The following is a 27,713-nucleotide window of genomic DNA, read 5'->3' as shown; positions in this document are numbered from 1 at the left end:
TGATGCTCGATTTGCAATCACAGGTCAAAGGTTAAATCTTAGCCAATTATAGCAATATTTTCCAACACTCTCGCTCAAATCCTATAACAGGCCTTGGTTAAAGCTATATGAGGGCTCTCCAAAAAAAATCACTAACGCTGGATGAATTCATTATCATTAACTAACTATTACCAATTCAATTTACAGAGGATACTATTAAAGGGCTAACCTATTTGTACCCTCCTTATTAAATATTGCATTTATATCAATTGTAATTATTCTTATATAAAATGTATTGATCAATAGTCTAGTAATCGATAGCAGCATTTATTATCATCATAGGCCCGTCTTTTTTATATAGATCTTGGATATACAATAAATCAATGTTGTTAATATATAGCGACTTTCAGCCAATGAGATAATGAATTTAATAATTATGATAATAATAATATTATTATTGATGACCATGAAAACAACTATTAATAACAATCATATATCACAATGATTTAAATAAACTAGGTAATAATAATAATAATAATAATAATAATAATAATAATAAAAGCAGACCCAATAATAGGCCTAATAATCTCAGCTTGAAGCGAATTAATTTATTATAATAAATATATTGAAATAAACATATAATTACATTGCAAGCAATGATTAACAAACAGATTGAGGTACGATATGAATAAGATAAGTTATGAATATATCTTTAATAACACGGTTCGTGGCATCGTCCCTCTATAGCACGATGTCGTAGAATGCTCGTTAACATTATCAGCTTCGCCACGTTCACCGTCAACAACTCGCAACGGGTTTTAGATAAAACGAGAAGACGTTTACGTTCACCATATGCCTCAAGTTGGCATACTGACATTGATGCATACGATTGCTTTTCGTATGAAAGGCTTCGAGAGTCAAAACGTATTTAGGCTAGCACAAAACATCAGGTTGATGTTCATGGATGGCATCGGCTAAAGGGGGCGCTTTTCTCATGTGGATAATCATAATAAATAACCAAAGGCTGCAATAGTACTACAGTACAGTAACTTATTGGAAAAACCACATCACCTCTCTGTTCTTGGACCAACGGTAATATCTTGCATTTTTCACAAGTCCAGTTACTCTATTATACAAAAAAAATCTCGATAGTCTTGAGACAAGTTGGAGAATACCAAGTCGTTGTGTTGTAAGCGCGTGATGATAATTTGTTTATTCCCGGTAGACATGGTCAACAACTGACAAAAATCCATGTAAGAAATATCCATCACGTCCAAAAGGAATGATATACAAAAATGTTAGCTTGTATAGACTAGGTGTGATTTTAACTCGGGGGATCCGGAAATGTGGATGGACGAAATACATTCCTTCATTTTTTTCTTCTCCTTCATCCTGCGGTTCTGAAACCAGATTTTCACCTGTGTTTCGTTAAGTCCAAGCTGCGAGGCGATTTCCACTCGTCTTGCACGAGTTAGGTACTTGTTGAAGTGAAATTCTTTTTCTAGTTCTGTAAGTTGTTTATTCGTGAAATTCGTTCTGCCGTTGTTATTTGCTGATATTGCTCCAAAATCGTTTGCAGGTTTGACTGTGAATAAGAGAGATAAACACCATTATAAGCAAGATGATTAGTTAATCATTTTTTAAAGAAAAGAAAAGCATGATTGTATTTATAATAGGCATAATATTTTATCGTAGTATTATATTATTAGTCGAAAAAGTAGCCTAGTGTGGTGGTGGTGGTGGAAGTAGCATCAGCAGTAACAGTTGTAGTATAGTTAAGTGATTCGACGCTAAAATTATTCGTTATGGAAATTAATGTTGGCTATAATAGTTGGCTATTGAAATCAAGCTAAAGAGATTCTCGGCTACTAAGGCGCCCTCAATCATTATCTTGTAGGACGCTCGTTGCAACGGTATGCACACTTTGCATTAGTATGGTTCATTATGGACAATATCATTATTTTTCATTACGAAACAACACTAGAATGATACATCATGTTCTGTTCACCGAGATATATAATCAATCACCGTCGCGCTTTCATATTAATTAGCACGAATTCAGAAATATTGTAATTTTAAGCTCCGAATAAATTCACACTTATTGACAGGTAATGTCTTCGTCAAATTACTAGTTGAATTAAATGCCGTATATCGGTTTCATCTCGAGTGATTTTCGTACAAATGGGCCTAGCACACGGTTTGATGGAAATGCGTGATGTGAAATTCGTGGCGCGCAGTTATAAGAAATAGGCCTATCGTGGCCCAGGTAGGCTAAAAGTGCGTGGGACGTGTGGGGTGGTTGATATTTTTAAAAATGCGATGTTTGTGGTGCCTTGAAAACAAATATAAAAGTAAAAGTCATCAGAAATTAAACGTAAAAGTTAATTCCGGGATAGACAATCTGTCAATGTCTATTTCACAGCTGTAAGAAATCATTTGCATTTTTTAAACATTCCTAATCTGACGGACCCACCGGTGCAGGCAGTTTTTCCAGAAATCAAAGAATCAAAAACAGTAGAATTAATCATTTTGCTACCCACAAACTAGTTTGGACATAATTATACACGGTTGTGATTAACGAATTTACATTTTTTGGTTGGTTGAAGAAGGAGGCAACTATTACTATTTAGTAATAAATTCCGACCGGAGGGTAGTTTGGAGCAAACAGTGTGGAAGATTATTGCACTTTTCGGTTACTTATAGTTAAAACAGAATTAATTCAATAGTTCATTCCAATCAAGACAGTTTATTCCTACAGAGCTGTTTCTAATTAAAACAATACAGCAGTGAAGTAGACGACAGTAAATTCACGCTGGTAAATTGTTACAAAGCAAAGCGCACGTTTAGGTAAACACGCATAGGACGCAGTTACTAATCATGTACTTGTAGTATATACAACCGAAACAAGATTGTAGAATATTTAGACGTAAATTAATAAGTAGTACTTTCAGAAGCCAAATATACGTGTTTTTATTTATGTTAGTTTAATATAGACATAATAAATTTTATTTTGAATTCGGGTGATTATATTTTTCCCACTCTTGGAGAATTCTACATCGTTACTGTTTACAAATGTATAGGTGTAGTGGGACTAAGGTAGGCCAGATAAAACACAACTGGTCGTGTAGAGTATAGTCTAAATGTAAGTTGTTATGTGCACTGTGACTATAGGCCTATGTCTACACAAATACTGTGAGACAATAGTAGAAACATTGCTCAAGCTATACATACATTTATATATATATATATATATATATATACATATATATATGTATATATAAATATATGTATATGTGTATATATATGTATATATATATGTATATATATGTATATATATGTGTATATATATATGTGTGTGTATGTATGTATATAATATGTATATATATACGTATATATATATGTATGTATATATATGTATATGTATATATGTATATACGGTATGTATATATGTATATATAAATACATATACATATACATGTATATATAAATACATATACATATACATATATATACATATATATATACATATATACGTATATATATGTATATATATACATATACACATATATATATACATATACATATATATATATATATATATATACATATACATACATACATACATACACACATACACACATACATCAAAACAGCTTATATAATTAGTTCTTTCTAATATGATATTTGATATTTTAATGACATAATATGTAGAAAAAATTAAATGTAAATTAAATAAATTAAATTTAAATTTCTTTATTGAAAACCACGAATCTGTTGCATTTTTTTTAAGCAGCACACGATGATTCACTTTTGACAAAATTCTTAACATGATTGATGAGGCATACCGTAACTGTTGTACTCTCTTCGATTTTGCCATCAGAACAGTTTTTTTTTATAGAGGTATTTAAATACAATACTACTTTATTAATATATTTGATATACTTTATATATGATATACCTATAGGTCTATCCATACATTTATTTTTATTTAGATACCGTACTATTGTTTATATAACTGAATAGGCCTATCATGGTTTTCAGTGTGCGTTGTTAATAGTCGACGGTTAACTGTAAATGGCTTTGTCAACATCACAACAAGTCTGGAGATGTTCTGCAACAATTTTATATGCAAACAGATATCATTCAAAGTATATGTAATATACATAAAAATATATAGCATATGTATATATATGCCTAAGGCTACATACATACGTATATATATGCATATATATATATATATATAATTATGTGTGCCTACATTTTTTTCTAGTTCCTGAATATACCTTGATAAAGACCAGGAAAGGTCGAAATATTGGTGTTCTCCAATAAAGTGTTTCTGAAGTCCATGCATGGTATTCATTTCCTATTATTTTGTTTTATCGCACTGAAACACACATGGAACCTCCATGCTGTGTAATATATTACCCTATATATACAGTATATAATATATTATGTATATATATATATATGTATATATATACTATATATATATATATATATGCCTATTAATATTGCCGTATCTAAATACAGATGTTTAGTTTTCAAAGGATGCAATATCTTTATGATCATATGGGATATTTAAATTATATGTATTGTATGTTCATATTTGCATTATTTACAAAACAGTATCCGAATGCGAATGAGCGCGAGACCAATATTTGCTTGACAACAGAAGTCGTAAAGTCATGTTCTCTTAATCGAAGTCAATATTTAATGAACTTCGTTTTCGGTGCCAGAAGTAAAATTCACGCTAAATTAAGATCTCGTTTAAAAATACGCACCGTACTTTAGCTCTTAATCCATTTCACATTTCGAAGTCACATGACAAATAAAGTCATTTTTAACTAAACATCGAGTTGATTAATATAGCGATTCCACACTGTTATGTAATAATTTATGCGAACCCCAGTTTATCCTGCATAGCTTAATGTTAAAAGCCTAGATTAGATTCGCTTGCGTTGACTGTATTCGACAGCAACGTTTTATTGTACAGAGAAAGATGTTTTGTTGAGCCCAATTTTTATTTGGTTCGAAGTAAACTTGATTAAAATTGAGAACGAACACCAAATTCTCAGAGTAGGATGAAAATTCAATTGTAACAAGTGAGAACAGCCTGATTTGCGACATGTACATATCCATTTTGTTGTGTTAAGTATCCCCCACCCCCTTTCCACATTTTTTTTATTCGTTCGGTTGACGACGAACGACCAATCGAAAATATTGCCAAACGATAGGCCTACAGAATGCCGCTAGATTTTAATTTGAAAAAAAAAATAATAATGCGCTTTCGCTGATTTTCCCATGTCGTTCACTTTTGTAATTCTAGGCCTACAGTGCGTAGGCCTAATTTTGCAGAAGTCTTGAGGGGTTTTTTTTAAATTGTGTTAACGAAAATAGAAACTTTTTTTTTGTGAATTTATATGGTAACCAAGCTATACGTCGGAGAAAGATCGCGCCTCAATTTAAGTAGTGAGTAAGATGTCGTTGCTTATTAAGATCTGAGGACTCAATAAGTGAGTAAATAAGTTATCGGACGCACACCGTTTTATAAGAATACTTTAACTGAGATCCATTTAATCCAAGAATAAGTTTCCTTCAATGAAAGCGGGATGAACGGATTCTTTAACTGACACGAAAGTATTAACAGACTTAAGGCCTTTTCCATTGTAAAGCGGTGGCAAAAAGTGGAGCGACTTTATGCAGACTTAGACGAAAACCTGGCGTCTTCATGAAAAATTTTCAATTACAGAACGTGCATAATGAACGATGGCAACACCAAACACATCCACGTGGTTGATAACGATTCGGCACATTTACGAATATATCAAGGGGAAGAGGCATGTCCCCACCAAACTTTGAGTTGGTCGTTTCTGATTTCAGTGGGTCAATTTACAGAAATACACTTTTCTATGAGTTTTTTTACTTTCTAAATGTCAATTGAGACGGTCCAAAAAGGGATCAACAATCTACAGATTTCCGCCCCATTGTGGTAATGTAATATTTTTGTTAGATTGAGTTGGTCAAACCATTGAAGATGCCTATGTAGGCCTAATTATCGATTAATATATGACACCTTAGACACCACCGGGGCTTTTGTCTCTGGACACCATCGGGGCCCTGTGCGGACTCTGCCCCTAGTGGGGACATGTTTAATGCTAAGTGTGTTTAGGCGTTGCCTATATAATGTGTTAGAAACTTTACGTCTTTAGTGCTTAATTATTTTATGCTCATGCATTATGACATCATACCTCAGCAGTTTTGATGCTAAAGACGTCAAGATCCTCATAAACGCGTTACAAAAACCGAGACAAAATTGTGTGGAGCTGCGATGGGCCATTATGTTGACATCAATTGATATGCATATCAGTAATACTAGTCGATAATCAGTTTGTAAACAATATCTACAATTTAAGCATGAATTACAAAAGTACTAAATAATTACGAAATTTCATCAATGTAATAAAGTACTATTGTATTATCTTTTGTTTGAAAGGTCGTAAAATAAATCGCGCGGTGCCGACAAATTAACGTTTAGAAGAAATGCCTTGAGCGGAAGAGCACGGGAAGCTACAACTTATGACCGTCAGAATATCCATTACAATCGTCGTACACAATGTAATTGGAATAAACCAGATCACTTAGAACACAATGCAGTTTAATAATGAACTTTTTAAAAGTGGCGTTAAGACGAGTGCCTAGAGTCAATATTGTAAGGACGGCGTGAAACCGTGATATATCCGATTCATTTATAACAAGCTGGGCTGCGCGAGAGCACATCGTGTATAAACACACTTGAAGAAAGCAAACGTTCTAGTTGGCACATTAGCATTAGGCCTGGTGACGCATCGTTTTGCAATACATTCCCCCAGTTATAAATGGAATCGTACTACTGTGTGTGAATGCTAAATTGTATGCCTGTACGTTGTATGAACGCTACACTTTGTGTACGCTCGTTCATGTGTGAACGCTATGTTGTGCCCACCCAAATTTCCTTGTATCTAAAAACGATTAATTAAAACCGTAATGTCGCAATGTCGCATGGAATTTGTACTGGTTCGCGTTGATATTTTGTGGGTTATCTAATTAAATCACCTACTCTTTCTTCCTACCACCAGCACAGGAGCTCGTCATTTGGTGCATACGGAATTTCCATAAATCAATTGGAAATATAGCAGAAACGGAAATAGATAAAGAGACCTACAAATAGCGACAAATGCCACGGGCATCTCATGTGCGCGTGCCCGCACAATGTGTCGGTATACGATACAGACCGTGTGGTTAAAAATTGGTGTTATTCATTTGACCATGAGGTCAGCACTGCTTCTGTTAACTTCAATGAATGCCGCTCACCTGTGTTATGATTTAACTATCTATGTATTATCAAGTATGTTGATTTAGATCTGTTTACGATGAAGATCGGTAAAGCACATCTTTCGGCTATATTGAGCTATTTCGTATGAGAAGCTACACCGGAAAACACGTCAATCACCGGTGCGCAGAGCGGTGTTTAGAACTTCCTAAGTAGCCAGACTGACCGTGGGTTTCGGGATCGAGACACGTACGCTAGCAAAAACAACATAACAACAAGACGGATCTTTTGACCCAGATTTGGAGACCTTTTTCATTCCGGACACACCTAACCCTTGGCCCAGTGGTCACCCAGGGAAACAAATTGTCACAAAAGAATAATTAAATAATTTGGAATTTAGGAGCAGTAATTTCAAACCCATAATTTTCGTCATTGTCGTCGTCATCATCATCATCACGCCATCAGCACCATTATCATTAACATCATCAATATACTACAGTCATAATAGCCTTAAGTAGTAATCAATACTGTTACTGACTATTGCTACTGCTATTAGTGGACTAAATAGAATTATATTATTATACATTACAGTATTTCAAAATTGCCAGAAATAATGGACAATTAGTAGAAGACGCCTATCCCAAGTCAAACGAATCTATACCATGAATAATATACAATGTACCGGTATATTATGCAAGTGTAGAAGCTCGCCCGTATTGATAATGAATTAGGTTTAGCTGTAGTGTAAGCTGCTTATTGGTATCGCCAACGTGTTAATGTACACACACAACATCAGCGAATTACCACCGGTGCCACATTACTTGTGTCACAGAAGAGGGGGAGTCTATGAAAACTAATTGTGAAATTATGTGTTTTCAATTTCTCATTCCTTCTAGTAATTAATTAATGAAGATATGCGTCCCAAAGCCTGTCTCTTATACACATCTAGATGTGTATAAGAGACAGGGCCTACATTCGTTTAGAGCTATGCTACACGATGTATTATTATGTCCTTTACTCGAACACTGTATTTACCTTTCTTTGATGATTTATATATAATTTAACAGTGGTAATGACCATCTTGATTTATATTATATTATATATATTAATAACAATATAATATATATATATATATATATATATTAATAACAATATAATATATATATATATTAATAACAATAACGATGATAATAATAACAAATAACAGCAATAAAAATAATATAAATAATATAATATAATTTGCTTAAACTCGCTAAACAATGTTTAGGCCTAGGCCTATACATAAATTATATCTGAGACGCATTTACAATTACCCTTAGCCGAGAGATGGGAGTCAAAGGTTGGCATCTTAATTACCAAGTAACACCTCCCTAACATTTTGTTTACTACATTTCTAGCTGACCTAAACGGAATTGAATTAATCACAAATAGTTTCTGACACATGTACACGGTGGTGTCGCGACTTTGGTATATTTTTCTCCCGCTGGTTCGTATCGAGTGAAATTGAGTGGCAAGATAAGCCAAACTCTAAGCCAAGTTTTAAAATATCCCATCATGTTCTGTTTATAGACCTAGAGAAAAAGACGATTTCGTCTCATTATCAAGAAAAGCAGATAGGCTTAGTCCTAGACCTATATAAGTAACCCAGAAAAACAAAAGAGCTAAAATAAGAAACAAATCATCACAACGAACACGAACAAGGTCACAGATAAGACACTTGTTTCGGTAGATATCCATATTGCATCGTTACATGATATTCCTATCTAGTTATTGAAAGTTTAAGGCTCAATATGTTTCTGAAGAGCCGCTGACAGTGATTTTGGCACCCTTGACAAGCATCTTCTGGGTACAATTGGCGCCGTCTAAGGGGAACCAGGGCTTCCAAACGATTTCGGGTATCAGAGGGTCTATTATCCAGCAGAAGCTACGGAATTTTATGTATTTTGTGTCTAATTTAATCGATTATAGAGTAGTGTCGTCCAATATGGATGATATTTGTTTCATCACTCATTTTCCACCCTAGTGACCAAGACCCAAAGTGGCATAGATCCCGCCTGTTCCCACTCTCGAGGCAACTGTATCATTACATCATTATCACCACTAACATGACCAACACTATCAGAGCCAAATCTAGTGAACACTGGCATCTCTGGCTGTCCTAGCCCCGTAGACAACATTGCTTCCAATTAAATAATCAGTTTGTATTAATACATACATTAGTAGATAGCCTTATATTTATAGTGTAACAGTTAATCTTTTTAAATGTAGGCCTTGTATAACAGTAGATTAAATATTATGTGTCGACTTTATAAAAACTGTCATATTTATAATTTTCTCTGAAAAATTGACCGAAAATAAAATCTTAAGATATCACTTTGTACATGATCTTCCATACATTACGCTCGAGTTTGAAACCGACGCTAAGATTTACGATGATTTCTCAATGTACGTATCGAGAAGTAATATGCGGTCCAGATCGATGTATTTCTTAGAGAAAATAAAGAGATAATAAATTAAGTTGTCATTTATGTGTTTGGAATACATCAGAGAGCGAGTGTACTTTCAGAGATCCACCGACGTCATAAAATCGTATACGCTTTCACGTTAGGGACATTTTTGAAGAAGAATTTTAGGAGAGAAACAGGTCCCCAGATGGATGGATATGGAAGACGGCTCCATTTAATAATCCTAGACTGACTGGCAATGAAAGTGGTCAACTGGGGATATGACTTACTTATTGTTCTATCAATTATTTAGGTGTTGGCACAATTCTCCGTTGATGGTAATAGGCCACGCAATATAATTAACACTGTGCTGGTGATAATTGCTCTGTGGTAGTTTCACTGTTGATATACACTGGAGTGACAGTTGTAAATTGTGCGTATACCCAGGCGTTATTGCGTACAACCATGTGGCACGTGGAAGATGCATGTAATCATATACATATTTTCATCTGATACTTAGAGTGTCTGTCGTTATACGTCTGGAAAAATTCAAGTCTGGAATTGCTCATTTAAAATGATAATATAATAACCTTCAAGTGAACACGTACCGTAAATATATGATTTGCTGATTAACAGTTATTTTACTACGGAAAACTATAAATTGATTACCAGCCAATTTTTAAGGGTTAGTATGGAAGGAACAGTATCATTAGGAATGTGTTTATTGAAGAAGAAATATACTGAATAGTTCGTATTTTAAATTGGAAGCTAATAACTAATATTGATTATAGTCCTATATAAAACGTAATCGATTGAATTTTGATTACATTATTTAAATAAACACAATATAGGCCTAATATAACTAAACAAGACTACATTAGTTGGTTAAAAAAAACTACATACTTTTGTAGCACTTTAATTTTTCCAAGTTAAGCTAAGATTACACACGTTTTTATGAACTTGTGTAGCCTATATAAATTGTTTATTTGTTCTGCCGATGAGTGTTTTTACAGAACTAAAACATTCAGTTTGCTTTCGACATACAGTACTTTTCATTTGTTTTTTTTTTGTACATTCTCGCCTAACGTTTAGGTGTTTTAAAGCAATGTGAGCAAGCTGTACATTAAGTTAACCTGTAGTTTTACTTTAACTCTAATTAATGTGCTCTACAAAGGCGCCTCGCGGCTTTATTAGAAGTGTTTCATTAATAATAATAATATTAATAATAACTGTTGGCATTTATATATCGCCTTTCGCGTCTAAACGTCCCAAAGCACTTCCCATTATTATCGCGGTCTCGGGATACAGTAACAATCATATACACTGTGCAACGTCTTCTGCTCCCTGGGGAGTATTCCTAGTCAAGCATGGATATTCAACAGAACATTACATCTTACCAGGCACTCATACTTTAGGCTCGGAGAGAGAGAGTGAGGGAGAGAGAGAGGGAGAGTGAGAGAGACGTATAGACATATATAGTGTCTTGCACCAAGACACAAGCGAATACAATAGGCCTAACCACCTGAACCCCTGAGGACATTAAAAATCAGTTACCGGCAACCGACGCAGCTGCACACGATGACGCGTCATCCGACGGTCAGCGTACCGACGTTACGTCGGGCAAGCGGTAAGAGTGCGGACGATTTCGTCGGCCGTCACAATGTTTGCCAGCCTTTACGTATTTAAGCGCAACCTCTGCGTCTATCAACAGCTCCCTCTTCTAAAAAAGCATATATTAATTATAAGCAAACTGAATCAATATTTCTAATTTTGCTTAAGATAAATATTAGGTTATGGCTGAATTACTGGAAGGATATCACAACAAAGAAACAGTTACAATTATTTTTAGTGCATCGAACGTTTTTACTTGTGGACTGTGACGTTCATGATCCAATTTCTTTTGTCCATAGTCTGTTTATCTTATGTATAAGTTCGGTATTTTCTTTATACGCGTTTCATTTTTTTAGTTCAACGTCCACACCTCTAAAATACAATATACGTAGTATACATGCAATTTCTAATTGTAATAAATTTATTGTGACAAAGGTATTATTTCGCTAGCTCAAGGTTCCAAATAAGCGATTTCCTGTCAGAAAAAAAAATCAGTTTTTTTAAACACATCGAATTAAACAAATCAAAGGAGTAATACCAACAGACTAAACAAGCTTACCAATGATATGCGTATTGGTGTATTATCATGTCACAAAGGAATTAGGCGCACTCTATTGTTATAATAAATTTCGATCATTGGTACACGTGTCAAAAGTCCTTGTTCTATTTTTGATAATAAAACTGATTTTGTATGCAATAAAATAACACACGCTTTTCGGTATTAATCATTCGTATGTTTTCACTTGTCTTGTAAACATGACATGCACAAAAACTGTATGTAAAAAGAAAGGAAAATTAAGTGACTTAAAGGATTACTTTGTTTAGGCCGATACAGACGAAAAATAAAAATAGCATTACTAAGAAAAGAAAGAATAAATTAAATTTGTATATGAATTTGATATCGTTTTGTTCGTAGGGCTATTTTATCAGTGGTTCCTTTGTGTATCTTAATTCGTAATTTCGCCTTTTATCCGAGAATTCTTATAGCTTATGGCTCTCCTGCCCCTTTATATAATCCGTTTGTAGGCTTCTCTTTCCTACTTTTCAATTAAGTAAAATAGAATCACATGTTTATTTTGGGGATAAAGTTACGATGGTTCCTTCACTGTTATTTTGAGTTATTTTATATCTTTTTTTTAGTTACAGAATACCGGTAACGACTTTTGAGTTAACTTTAAATTCCTTGAAAATTAAAGTGTTGGCCTCATAAGTTTAATGAATATTCCATTAATAAAAAGAAAGCCTACTTATAAATACACACATGCATAGACCTTACAATTAGTTTGTTATTTTTTTCTTACGTTTTTATTATTGTATTTTTAATGCGGACATTAGCCTTGGTTGCTGTAGGAATGCCAATTGATAGAAAGGTCGCGTATTTCTGACAATCATGCTCATTTTAGACTTATTTTAGGAGTCATTAAGACATCGTTTACTGGTTTGAATGAAATTTCAAAGACTGGGTTATATTTAGATGTATTCTGTGATATTCCAAATGACTTATTGTTGACCGCTACTAACATTTATAGTACGTCTCTCCTCCGATAATCTTTTGATAGGCCTAGGCCTATTATTAGAACACAAATTAAATTGTTGTTGTGTGTATTGTTATACTACGGCAATTTTTAGAAAGAAAGGAAAGACGACAGAAATATAAGGACGTTCACAAGAAAACAAGCCAATTTTTGATTCGCTTATCTCTTCGAAATAGTTTCTTCGAAATAGTTTCTTCACCCTGGTTAAAAGAGCTGTAAACCCATTTAAATTAATTATAACAACAAACGCCCAAAACAGGACAACTATGACGCTCAAATCGCTTCTATAATATGTAAATCATTCCACACGCTTTATCACAACCAGTCACGAGATAGAGTTTTTGGATGTTTCAATTCAACATGCATAGTATAAATTAGTATCGAAATTAATGAAGATGTCTATACGTTAGGATAGCGAATTGAATTGCGTGTTGACACTGTATCCCCAGTCGCTCATAAAAGAAGATCGTATAGATGACGTATAATCAAAGATCGTAAAGACAATCCGTAAAATATACTGTAGAAGTAATTTGTTATTGAAGTGCACTGTTAACAGCATTTTCATAACCTTTTAAACATAAATCAATGCATTGTATCTACTATAGAAAATAATCTGTGATGAAATGAAAGAATCACAATAGTAGTTCAATAGATAATTTGATTACCATTTGATTTAAGGGTATGTCCTTTTTAAACGATGTTTATAAATCTGTTAATCTCGAGCGTCGGTATAGTAACTGTCTCTTATACACATCTAGATGTGTATAAGAGACAGTATATATATATATATATATACGGTTAAAAAGGTTGATTATCCTTATTACTAGGAGAGGTACTTCCCCATACCAGAGTTACTAGGCGGCTAGGCCTATAATGTAAATATACGGTACTTGACATATAACTTTCGTTTAACTCCGCCCATTGTAAACATGCACGCATTGTGTCCACTTGACGTATTGTACACCCGTGGAATACAACTATATATCTAACGGGTGAGCGACTCAACAACATAAACATAAACATTGTAGTTATTAAGCATATTCTTGAACATATTAATAATGACAAATTAATAAGTCAAGATTAAGATTATCCGATTCATTAAAATCTATTTTTTATACGTAAAGGTGGAGCGGACCATCTTTATATACGGTAGAGTATACCTTGTTGAAAGGGGAATCAATAGACAAACTTTAAAATAGGCAGAGTGTGGTCTATATAGATAAGTGGACCCCTTATCATTGATAGTTCCAGATTCCCGTTTCACCGGGGGAGGGGGGATAGTACCTGAAAAGGTTCCATCCAGGATTACGGAAAATATAATGGAAAAAAATAAATAATTAATAAATAAAACAAATATAAAATAGCAATAAAAAAAAAAACACTAACACAAACTTTTGTGCAATGGTTGCAAAGTTTGTTGGGCTAGATAGACAGAAGCATTAAGTTTGTCTGTTAATGAAAGAAAAAGACAGTAACCATACAACCGTTTCTGCATTGATGAGCTATTTAAACATTTATAATTGACTTATTCACAACGTAATAGATACAGTACTTTGCATAATATTTAACTCACTTGATCCCATGAAAAGAGGAAACTTAACAAATATATTGTTAATTACAAATGATTAAATTAAATCTCATTATACATTGTTGACTCTTTTTGGACAAAGTTCGACACTCACAAATGTACTCTATGAACACGATGACTTAATTAATTGTCGGACCTTTTAAGCACCAAGCAATAATACTCATCACCATTATAATTATGATTCATAAACAATCGCAATTTCTGTCAGATTTTGACGCGGTGTTGTGATTAATGTTAGTTATTATCAGTTTGTAATTAGCCGCAGTTTATCAACGAATCAACTCGGTGAATCAACACGTCACTGAACATTTTGCTTTATTCACCATTTAACAACAATCGTGATACAAGTTCAGGTAGCATATTAATAATGATAATAATTTCTGTCATGATTGTTTTTATTATTACCACTTCAATTCCCTTTTTCCCATAATAGTTGTTTATTAACTGGAACCATCTTTTATCATACAGGCAGCCATCATCCATCTCTTCATTCCTGTGAGAGGTTTTTATTTCCCATTTTTGGAATTTTCCTCTCATTGTTCTAATGAAAATTAGTGTTTGTTTAAGTGTATTAATATTTTTTGTAATGATTAATTATGATAGACAATTTTGTACTGGACAGATTTCCCTTTGTAGTATCATATAATTACCGGTATCGTCATCGCATCGTTTATCATTATTAACTCAAAATTATTAGGCCTATAATTATTGTAAGAACTATTATTATTATTATTATTATTATTATTATTATTATTATTATTATTATTATTATTATTATTATCATCATAATAACTATTAATATAATTATTACAATTATTATTAGGCTTATGCCTATTGTTATTGAAGGAATTATTATTAAAATTATTATCGTTATCATTAATTATTAATAAAGTTATTGTTGATTATTATTATTATTGTTATACTATAATAATAATATTAATAATAATAATAATAATAATAATTATTATTATTATTATTATTATTATTATTATTATTATTATTATTAGTATTATTATTATTACCAACATTTTATATATAAATATGAGTATTAGGCTTACAATTATTTATTTAAATTTGAATACCATAATATTACTATTATCTTTATTTTAGGCCTAAACCAAAATCTTTTTAAGGCAACGCATTTAGATAATTTATTTCTGTCTACCCCACACCTTTTTAAACGATGTTTATAAATCTGTTAATCTCGAGCGTCGGTATAGTAATCATGACGAAAGAGAATACAAATGATAAACGAATTGTTAAGATTTAAAGCACGAGAGATCGAAGGATCATTTGAATTATTATCCGTTCTCTTTGCAATATATAGCATTTGTTGACAAGTAGTAATACTTATAATGCGACGGTATTTGCTTGGATAACGTGTTGCGAGTTTTTATTAGCACCGGAAATTCGTAAACCTAACTGTCGGAAATAAAAGAAAGAAATGGGTCAGAAGAATCGATCTACAGTATAACGTTCATTGTAGTCGTTCAATACGGCAGATAGCAAAGCTGCAAATGTCTAAGAAGGAATGTTATCTAGTACAGTAATATAAATGGACTCTTTAAACTCTAAATTTAAGTACGGTTCGTCTAGGCACGCTAGTAGGTCAAGTACATGCGTTCCAGTGTAATTATGACCGCTACGAAGCTAATAACGCTGATAAAATTGTAATATTTGTTTATAGGTTTGCCTAAATAAATATATAATATACTAAATTTTGTACAAACAAAATAGTAATTATTATTTATGGATCATTGCATTATTTGTTTTCAACGTTTCTTTAACATTTTATATGAACAAATACCGCATATTATACATTAGTAATAATGCTGTACTATATGCTAGTAAGTGTGAACTTAAATCAAGGATAACACGATAACACTTATTCTTAGTGGTTTAAATTATTAGATAATGGGTATTAAACAATAGATACAATGATAATATTCCTCAAAGCAAAATTTTATGATTGAAAATTTATTGATAATTAATGTAATATAGTTCAAGATACAAGATACAATATATTACAGCCAGTACTTCTTCATCAGTTGTAACTTATAACGAGTACACAATTCGAATCCTATTTGTTGCTTAACACACACCTATACTGTAATGTATATAAACAGGAATTTGACATAAAGGCCTATGGGTAACTATAGTAAAATAACCAAATATTCTGGATTTTGTATTATTATTATACTACTCATTATTATATTTTATACGCTTAGGCTTACATCCCTCTCTATAATCTAGGATGCATTGTAGCCCTATATATATTATATTTATAATTTGCCAGTTCATATTGTACGGTATACTGTTTACACATATCAAAGATTGCTATTAATGTAATTTGTATATGCGTATTGTTGTTTAAATTTGTTAATACATAGCACTTGTATTAATTAAATTAAGATCAAATTTTAAATTCAAAATTGAAATTAAAATAATAGTCGACAACTCGATATGGCAAGTTAACCGACGGATAACCTAAATTTTCGAAGCAGATAAGTATACAAGCTATAGAACGAGGGCGCACAGACTGTATACCCGGTTAGCCGCTGACTCAACACCCGCCAACTGATCAAACAAACGATGGACAATGCGGGGCTAGGACGCTGGGTTATCCTTATATGAAAACAGTGGATCAATATCAACATAGATGTTTACTGTAACATGTAAGTCAACGAGATGTGTAAAGTAAACACAAATTAATTCTATTGTTAATAGAATAGTGGTAGAACTGCTTTAATTCGTTAAGTGAGGGGAGGACCGATCGCACGGCGGGATATTTTCAGTATTTATAACACATTTATATATTGAAAATTGTTTATAGAAGGCTACGTATCAAATGAAAACATTTTTGGACTCGGAGAAATCAGAAAACAAAGCTACAATCTAATTACATTTAAGAAATTTCGAAACAACGTATCTGGGCTGAAATACTGCTGGAAAAATCTTATGAATTTTGCTGTTTAATTTTAACATTTTTTCCTTTTGTATGTCTGATTTTTGTCGGTGCCCTTGCACTTCCTGTGTTGGTTCACTGGATCACTGTTTCTATGTTTTTGGAAATTTCTGTTTTTCTTTTGTTTTGATAATACATTGAAAATAAGCTTCATTCTTTTTCAGTTAAGATATAATCTTCCTCATCACATCCTTATTTAAAAATTAAGCCTTTTATTTGTTATAAAACAGTGTATTCTTTAATAAAAATAATTCCATTAACTTAATTTTTACAATCAACATGTTCAATGTCTGATCGGCATACGAACGATTTTTCAAGCTTCTTTTACAGTAGCTTAAATAAAGGCTCATTTTATTTCAATTCATTTATTATATATATTTTCCTCGTTAATAGAATATATAATTAAGCAATTGTAAATATTGGTATTAAAAATACCATGAAATGAAATACCTAGAAATATATCAATACCTAACAATATCTATAACATAGTATATAGCATTTTATTCTTGAACCTGTTGAATATGTGTTACCGATTCACATCCTCCAGAAGGAATTTGAAAAAAGATATTTACGACCGGATCACAGAGACTAGCGTTATGGATCAAAACACAATCAAGGTTAATTAATGTACACATTCGTATAGAAAACTAAATCACTGACTAATCCACTTAAATCTGAGGATGGTCTACCCATAACAAAGTCAGCTGTAAATCAACGTGGCATATATTTGTAGTTTTCCGAGAAAAGAGTATGTATGAGTAAAACGATTTTAATGTTATCCCAACTATATTTTTAACATGTCAATATTAGTGGATTGACGCAATATGTAATGTAAGTGGACAAAATAAAAAAAAAAAAACATCATAAAATATTAATATTGATTCGGTAAAAAAAAATGTTAAAAAGATAATATACTAATAATATAACAATATTGACAAATTCAAAACATTCCAAGATGTGGCAAAAAATAATAAATTTAAAAAAAAAATTTAAAAAATAGTAAAATTTATACAGGGCAATATAATACCGTAATAGAATAGAACGTAATAAAATGAAAAAGGTAATGAAACAAATAATTTATTATAACAAACAATAATATAAGTGCATTTATTATATACAATAGGCCTATTGTTTTTTGTAACAACATTTATATATATGCATATATATATGCATATATATATATATATATATACATTATAAGATTTATAACCACGAAGATAAAAATATCAATCTATTTCACATGGCTAAGATCGTCCTCAAAACGCCCACGAACGTTTGTTACCCGATTCTAATTACAAATACATTCATTTCAATATCTGTGTGTAAATTTGTTTGGAAAATAATTAATTAATTTGGGCGATACTGTATTCATATTGTTAGTGTTCACTTCAAGTGCACAATCTAGCGACCTAGGTGATTAGTCATTATATCATTACATACGAGTAATTATGTAAATAAATTATTCGTTTAATATTGATCTTAATGACCGATTGATAGTCACGGTAAACGTGTTCTTTGTATGAAAGTAATAGCACAAATAACATACGAATAATACCATACCATCTCGGGAATTAGTGCTGATTCAAAAGACAATTTGTTTTAATCAAAATAACATCAATATTATTTATAATAATTAAATATAAAATGTATGAATTAATGAAAGTAAATATATTGACCTAAATAAAGTTTACCGGTATGTGATAATGGAATTTAATTATTATTTAATGGTTAAACGAAATCATTTGTATATGCTGAAGAGAAAACAGTTATATACATATTTGTTATTATTGTTAAAATTACTTTACATAGACTATGTGTATAATTATTATATAATGACTTGTGGTAAAATAAGTCTGAAGTATGTTTATCAAATTAACTTCTTTCCAACAAAATAACACAATACACACACACACACACACCCCCCCCACACACACATATATATATATATATATATATCATATATATATATATATATATCTGTGTGTATGTATATAGGCGCCTATAGGCCTATATATTTTAATTATAATATTACATTATTAAGAAATTGATTATATTTTATTACATTTCTAATAAATGTTAAAAAGATTACACATATAAATATAAATTGACCTAAAATTTTACATAAACGCATAATGTTGTCCAAAGCAATGAAATGTTCTTCTTTATAATATCGAAGGTGATGATAATTATAGAGTTGTCCCTATAATTGTACACTGGCCTATTATCATTTTTAATTATTAGACACTAATTTGTTTGATCTAAAATTTATGTAGATATATCAATGTATTAAACAAAATACACGTAAATTATTGACAGAATTCAACAAACTTGCATCCAACTACATCTAAAAAATAATTATCAATTATGTTTCTCCTTCATAATGACAAAATAACCAATGATTGAAATTGTCGCTCTGTAATTATTTCACATCTGAAAGATGACCTAATGTGCAGTGATTTAGGTTCACGTATGTGAATCAATTACAAGCACGACCATTAGTGAGTATGTGTGTGTACATTATCAAATCTGATATTGCGACTTGGATAAAGTTGAGAATCAGTGACGGCACGGACTATGGTCCTTGCGTAAATATGCCCACTAGAAAGACGGGGCATGTAAATCGATAAGAAATACTAACTTTCATAGAAAAACGACAATGGTATAACTGTAGCAAATCTACTTTATGTGTGCGCCTATTGTACATTTCAGAAGGTAACCACTAAAATAATAAATTAAAAACATTAAATTACCAATACTGGCTTTAAAAGATCAAATTAGCTACAAAAATGAGAAGATCTAAACCATCCAGTATTTTTATTCGTTTGTTAATTGGCAAACAAAATATTTTTACTCGGTTCAAATGTTCAATTGGAAATTAAAAACATATCTAAATATACAAAGTGAGCAGTTGAAATCTACATTTTGAATCTTGTTTTTCATCTGTATTAGGTCAACAACAATGTTATTTTTTAATTCACATTTGGTATCAGATTTAATTGTTTTGGTCTTTTTGGTTCCCTTTCCCCCTTTCCTTGCCAGTTAGCCTTTTTCTAGTTCTATCAGGATAGGAGGCGTCTGAGTCCTGGGATGGCCGAGACTCAACTGGTGCTGGACAGGGTACATTTTGATAGATCCCTGCAGCGACGAGGGTGTATCCCCATACTGCGGTTTGGGTGCTGGTTTGGAGTTCTTCTTTCCTTGTTTTTCCCATTTACATGTGTTGACTTGATTTTGCGCATAGAGACCCTCGTATTTTGCACGGTAAAAATGGATAACCTTTAACCTTTAATAAGCTAGATTTCCTTGATTACAAACATGAAAGGCTTTAAATTGTGAACGTCAACAAAATATAAGAAAATTGATACCATTTTGATTTGATACAGTCATTCACACTACGGAATGTTTCAGTACGGATGAAGAGTTAGTATTGTAAAATTCACAAAAAAATATGAATAAACATTTAATATCTGCTAAATATATCATAATTAACATTTTTTATAGAATGAAATTTTGAAACAATTCAAACAATTATGTATCATTTAATTAATTAATTAATTATTAATTTCTCATCAAACAAGATGTGACACGATAATATACACGCTTCATAGGCTTATGTATGGGATGGTGTTACTAAGTATTTGATGATTGACCTAAGGTAGAATTTATTTAACTAAAACAAATGTTTGCCATGCTTAAATAAATCCTGCTATTTATATTTAAAATATTTAAATATATTTATATTGACAATATTAAAAATATAAAATAAAATATAAAGATAACTGAAATACATTTGTGTAGCATATGGCCTAATGGTAAATCTTGGCTCTCAAAATAAACACCAGCAGTGATTTTGTCAACGGATACCCATCAAAGACGGCCATGTGTCTTCCGAAGAAGATGGCTACTACAACAGTAACAGTACTATAGAAAGGTATTTACAAATCTTTCTAATTCATTATACAATTATTGAAAATGATAAATGCATATTGGCAAACGTATCTTTATATTGGTTGTTGAGTATTCAACATCAAAACCTTGTTAACACGGAAGAGTTTTTTTATCGTCTATTTAGGCACTAACAGTATTTGTTACGTGTTGCTTTAGCCATTCTCTCCATGAGAACATCTACACCATTATCTAATTGTAATGATGAAAGTGGGCAAAAAATGGCATTAAAGGAAGCATTAAATGAATGGATAAATCACAAATTTAAACGAAGACCCAAGGACGACAAAAATAGATTTTAAAAAAATACGATAAAGTAGATTACTTTATCAATGGTTTAAAAATCTAACGCTAAAAATCAATTGGCGTGGTGTTCCCAATGGTAACTCAATTAAGTAGGAATAACTTAAAAATGTCGTGGTAGGCCTACTTTTAACATTAAGGGTTACCAAGGGGAGTGAAATCACTCCTCCCTGCTGGTACCATTAAACTATGTATTCGGATGGGTGTTACTCATACAGAAAAATATCACAATTATATAGGCCTGCTGTATATAGGCCTATGTATGTATATATACACTTATAGGCTTATATATGCCCCTGTATTAAAATACCATTAAGCTATGTATTCGGATGGGTGTTACTCATACAGAAAAATATCACAATTATATAGGCCTACTGTATATAGGCCTATGTATGTATATATACACTTATAGGCTTATATATACCCATGTATTAAAATACCATTAAGCTATGTATTCGGATGGGTGTTACTCATACAGAAAAATATCACAATTATATAGGCCTACTGTATATAGGCCTATGTATGTATATATACACTTATAGGCTTATATATACCCATGTATTAAAATACCATTAAGCTATGTATTCGGATGGGCGTTACTCATACAGAAAAATATCACAATTATATAGGCCTATTGTATATAGGCCTATGTATGTATATATACATTTATAGGCTTATATATACCCATGTATTAAAATACCATTAAGCTATGTATTCGGATGGGCGTTACTCATACAGAAAAATATCACGATTTTATAGGCTTACTGTATATAGGTATATATAGGCCATTGTATGTATATACATTTATAGGTTTATATATACCCATGTATTAAAATAGTAGCCTATTGTTTTAATTGAATTATTGAAACACAAATTCTAAACAATGGAATTTACAACATATGAAAAACAAACAATAGGCCTGCTTTCTAAGGAAACGGTGATATCAATGCGTTTTGATGTGTGTTATATTCTTGACATAAACATTCCTATACAACATAGGCTTATACAGGCCTACTCCTAAATATAGGTCTATAGGTCTATACAGGTGTATGTACTACGATATATGCCAACACAGTTAATGAATGGAATAAATAGTAAGCCTATTATGTTTAATTATAATAATCAACAAATTATAAACAACGAGATTCGCAGAAGGTAAAACAAAAAGAAGGCCTGAAATTTCTAAGAAATTAAATCTTTACTGCTCGTTGCATTGATGGCTTAAAGAAGGAGGACAAATCGTTGACTGAATGGATTTGTTGTGGAAAAATGCGATTGAATTCTTTGTCGATTTAAGTAGAAAGTGGATTCTACATTATTTTATATATATCCAGCACTTACACACACCCTCCGGTGCTTTTGTTTGTTCTGAATGTTCAGTCGATCTGACTGGAGTTATACGCGATTGAGAGAAAATTAAAATACTTTCATGGATTCGTTTTTTGTTTGGAATGGTTAGATAGGTAACTACAGATTGTATAACAAGCGATTTTATAATTCATATAACTAAGATGTTTACATATCGACCGCGTTTTTTCCCCCATATGGTCGAATTGAATGAAAACAGCTAACATGCATCGGGGATATATATTTTTTCTGTCTGGCAAGAGACCACTATTATGATAATCTTTCGCCCGGAGCTCAACTTTACAAGAGCTGGGTCATAATACACAATCAGCCAAACAGTCCCTGATCAGCAGTCTTTCCTATGTCCATTATGAATTGATTTTCTGCGTTCAGATTTCACGATTTTAAATCGTCCAAATCTATTAGTGTTCCACTACACGTGGAGAAGATGCATTGAAGAGACGAGTGCTAATCCCATTGGATTTACTGTTGTCTAATAGTACATGGCGAGCATGCATTTTGCTCGGCAATCTTATAAAAGCAAAGCTACTTACCTGTTTTTGGAGGATTTCTCTTGACTTTCATCCAACTATATACAGCCGCCTCTCCGCTAACTTGCGGATTATCAAGGTTCGTGAGGGTAGGAGGGGGCGATTCGTTATCAATCCCCAGTGTGCTAGAAGTTCCGTTTGTTTCTGAAACGGGGACATGTGCCGTCGCCTCCCTTGTGTTGGCAATGCTGTCCCTGTTCGTGTAAGCTGCTTGGCATGTTGCGGATGGTAGATGTAAGTTTCTTTGAATATGGGGATATTCTTGGGCAGCGGGGTGCTCAGTATCTTGGTGATAATGATTCAGGTTCATATTATAACTATACACTGCATTACTATAACTGTGATAACCCGATGGTGATGAGGACGTCGCGAGACTGTTGGAAGTGCATTCCGAATTGTTTGACAGCCCGTTCCAAGAGGGATACGAGGCAGCTGTCTGTATGGGGTAATTCATCAATCGACTGTCCGAATCGTGTCTTGATGTATAATGTCCATGATACGACCCCGAATGCGATATGGGTAGCGAGTGATAGCTGAGATCCGTCGCAGCGGTCGCAGCATTGGAGGAGTACATGTTGCCTTGTTCGCTCACACAAAAATTGTATGGAGAGTCGACAAAAATTCTTGCTTTATCTGCAACCTTTGCAAAGTTACTGAAGCAGGGCTGTAAACTAGCTGTGAGACTCATTAAATGCATCGACTCTTTTAGCTCGTTTTCAATGACAACAACCACTGTATGAACACTACTCTAAACTCGATATTGGTTCAACTCAATTGTATCACGTGACAACGTCTGGCCAATAGATCACCTGAGCCGGGCGCTCTGTGTTAAGTCCGTGGTTAAATGTTTACCGATATCTTAATATTAATCGTATTCTGCGTTTTGCTTGGACACAGTACCTTTACAATTAATACAAACATATTCCACGCTACGCTAGGTCAGAGCAGACGATTAAGTCCTCTCTCGCCTGTTCGTTTTAATATGATATGACTTCCTTCGCAGTTCATCTGTTAGTTCTTTTATGTCGCTTCAGCCTAGTATGACACCTATTAAACGACATGACTTAATCTTACGAAATTTATCATCATGAATTGTCATTTGAATCATCTCTAAACCATCAAAGAAAGCATTTTTGTTTACTAGATTATTCAATGTTTTTTGGATGAAAAATTGCAACGGTATCATGGTATCATTTTAAAATGAAGATGGAGATTAATAGAATTGATCACGTGGTGTACTATCAGAAATTGTTAATTATTTTCATAAAAAAAAGTCTCGTGTCAGTGGTTAAAGTGTGTTTCATTAGGAATTATAATGAGAGTAAATGTTTCAATGATTGCAGTGTGCATCAATATGATAATTTATTCAACTAAATATACATCCATAGAAATCATAAATACAGTAGGCCATAGGCTTAGTTTTTTCTCAATTAAACAAACGAATTATATGACCTTGACGATTATATGACTAGTGTAGGACTAATGTACAATATATATATATATATATATATATATATATATATATATATATATACAATTGTTATATAACTTTATTAAAGAAAAAGGAAATGACTCTCAATTTATTCTTTTTAATGTACTCTATACTTTTTAATAACTATGTATATTTGACTAAATTCAGTTGTTTTACTATACTGCCATGTCATTTTTTTTAAATAATAAACCAAAATGAATGAATGAATGAATTTCTGTTAAGTTTGTATTATGATAAAATAACAATATTGTTTCTTATAATTAACATAAGTAACAATTATTGTTTTTAAAAAATAACATTAAAATGAGACTGACCTTTCTTTAAAAGAGAAAATGTCTAAGCCATCTTGTGATAATAAGACTCATAAATATGCCAGATTTCAATGAAGTTCACAATCGTTTTTTATCATACAGAGGCCTTCATCAGATAAGGGCTACACGTCGGTTTGTTTATAAGAACGAATGACTTACAATTGCGATTGGATAAGCCATATTTATGAAACAATTTGAAGTATGCACTTTTTGTAATCATTATTATTACTATTGTTATATTGTTTATGTTTATCATTATCAGTTTACTATTATTATAGGCATATAATTATTAATATCATTTTCATCATCATCCTCAATAGGCTTACCATCATCATCATCATCATCATCATCATCGTCGTCATCATCATCATCATATTTAGATTACAGTACACCATGATGTATTACACACATGTACACTGACTTCGATTGAAAATATAGGACTTCTGACCAAGAAAGAGAGAGAAAAGTTTACTTACTAAAAATTAAAAAAAGGGGAGGCATTTTGTTATTTATTTTCCCCTTTAATACTACATTGTTCTTCCAGACATTTGTTTATGTGTCAATAAATTTTAAAAAATGATTGAAGGCTATACTCAATAGAGTACAGCATGTGTATATTTGAGAACCGTTTGAGTTTCTGTATCTTTGTGGGCGTGATATTATTTGATATTGGCAATCATTTGCCCGTGTCCGTAAATCGAACTATCAATCGATCGATCGATCAATTGGTCAACGATCGACCGGCCAACCGGACGACCCAACCGGACGACCGAAAAAACAACCAACCAACCAATGAGTAAATGAATGAATGGATGGATCAATCAATAGATCAATCAACCAATCGATGTATTGATTGATCAATCAATCAATCAATCAATCAACCAATCAAATAAGTGTTAAAAATGTGTTTTTAACAGCTTTGTATAAGCATAATTCTGTAACTGGTTATTCAATTATTATTGTTATAAATCATACCGTACTGAAGTATAATGTTTATATTTGGAGCTGTACATGCTGTATATGTATCTGTTTTTATTCGTTCTTCTATATATTATTTTATTAAGCATGTTTACAGCGAAATGCATTTGTACATGAGATGTAATTCATTTAACAATTCAGAATGTCTAAATCCTTTGCTAATAACATAAAGGCCATGTTTAAGACATTAGAAAAAAAATATATTTAAGCAATGTTGATTGGGTTAGTTATTGTACGCAGTCAATTAAATATTTCTTAGTTACAAACATCATGTATTTAAAAGAATTTCCAAAGATGGCCTACTTGAAAAACGAAACTGATATTTTAGGCAGTGATAGGAATACGGTACCGTACGCTATCTCGGTATAATGGTGAGTGTGTCCTGCTGTTGCCAACCATAACTTTCTTTATCATTACCGAGATAGCGTACAGGACCGTACCTATTAGACACATCGTTTTGTGGGATTAGTAGTATACTTAAAGGGATCAAATACACCTCCACCTGATGGCACAGTGTAGTGTACAAATATGATCCACTCTATATACACGTTGTCCTCTATGCCATGAAAATAACTTTTTAAATATTGACGTGTAGAACATCGATATGATCTGATGACAAACTCGTATTCCATTGTGATTACATTCAAAACCAGAGACCTTTAAGTGATAAGCCTGACGTTTTTAGTAATTACAAATACTAAATTTGCTGTACAGTATTTACTGGAAGACTCCAGGGAAAAAATTATGAACATCTTCGTACCGCAATTCGTATAAAAAAATCGTATACTGTACTTGGTATACAAAGCATGTAACTAAAAAAATAATATTAATGAACGAAAACAAGAATAATAAAACAATGTGATCTGAATTTGTCATTTTACTTTTTAATTGCGGATACTGTTCATTGTCTTTACTGTATTTATTGAATTTCTTTTAATATAACCTACATGCTGTTTTTCTTAAATATTGTTTATATTTTAATTTTAGTCTTGATGGAGAAAGCTTTAATGACTAAAGTTGCGATGCCTTTTATGTTTGCTTCATTCAGGACACATAAGTTTGTTCTCAGCTTTTCCAGTTTCAGGATGCTTCAATTAACTGCATGAGTTTTTCTTTTAAGCTCTCTGATGCCTTCTGTACACTAAAGCCCTTTCCAGACTATTAGATTTAATTTGGCTATATATGGTCATGATGACATCACATCATGGCCATATATAGGCACATCACGACTATACATGGGCATACAACAGTTTTTTGTCAAGGACAGAGCATAACATTTTAACGTCTGTTTGGATGTCATGATTTTGGAAGGCTATCGTACGAAGGTGTCCTAACGTTCCGACATACTAGCTGAC

At 32.2% G+C, this 27,713-nt stretch overlaps 1 protein-coding gene across 1 annotated transcript; it reads right to left on the bottom strand.

The window, feature by feature from the left end:
• Positions 1-505: 505 nt before the first annotated feature.
• On the bottom strand, positions 506-24,305 carry LOC117123399 (homeobox protein Hox-A1-like). The gene is made up of 2 exons (XM_033269302.1): positions 23,581-24,305; positions 506-1,564 (listed from the first exon to the last, which is right to left on the bottom strand). Exons 1-2 carry the CDS (start codon positions 24,272-24,274, stop codon positions 1,278-1,280), a joined length of 981 nt encoding a protein of 326 aa, XP_033125193.1. The 5' UTR covers positions 24,275-24,305; the 3' UTR covers positions 506-1,277.
• Between the last annotated feature and the right edge of the window lie 3,408 nt (positions 24,306-27,713).

This window comes from Anneissia japonica, unplaced genomic scaffold (genome assembly GCF_011630105.1).
Source record: "Anneissia japonica isolate Jap-2015-1 unplaced genomic scaffold, ASM1163010v1 scaffold288292_len1863012_cov191, whole genome shotgun sequence".
Classification (NCBI taxonomy): Eukaryota; Metazoa; Echinodermata; class Crinoidea; order Comatulida; family Comatulidae; genus Anneissia; species Anneissia japonica.
The sequence above is the reverse complement of the archived record's forward strand: the minus strand, read 5'-3'. Positions and strand labels throughout refer to the sequence as shown.

Excerpts from the sequence above, each read along its gene's own strand:
- LOC117123399 (XM_033269302.1), bottom strand. The coding sequence starts at position 24,274 with ATGCATTTAATGAGTCTCACAGCTAGTTTACAGCCCTGCTTCAGTAAC. Across the intron at positions 1,565-23,580 it reads GAGAAATCCTCCAAAAACAG|TCAAACCTGCAAACGATTTT; the intron begins GTAAGTAGCTTT and ends TCTTATTCACAG.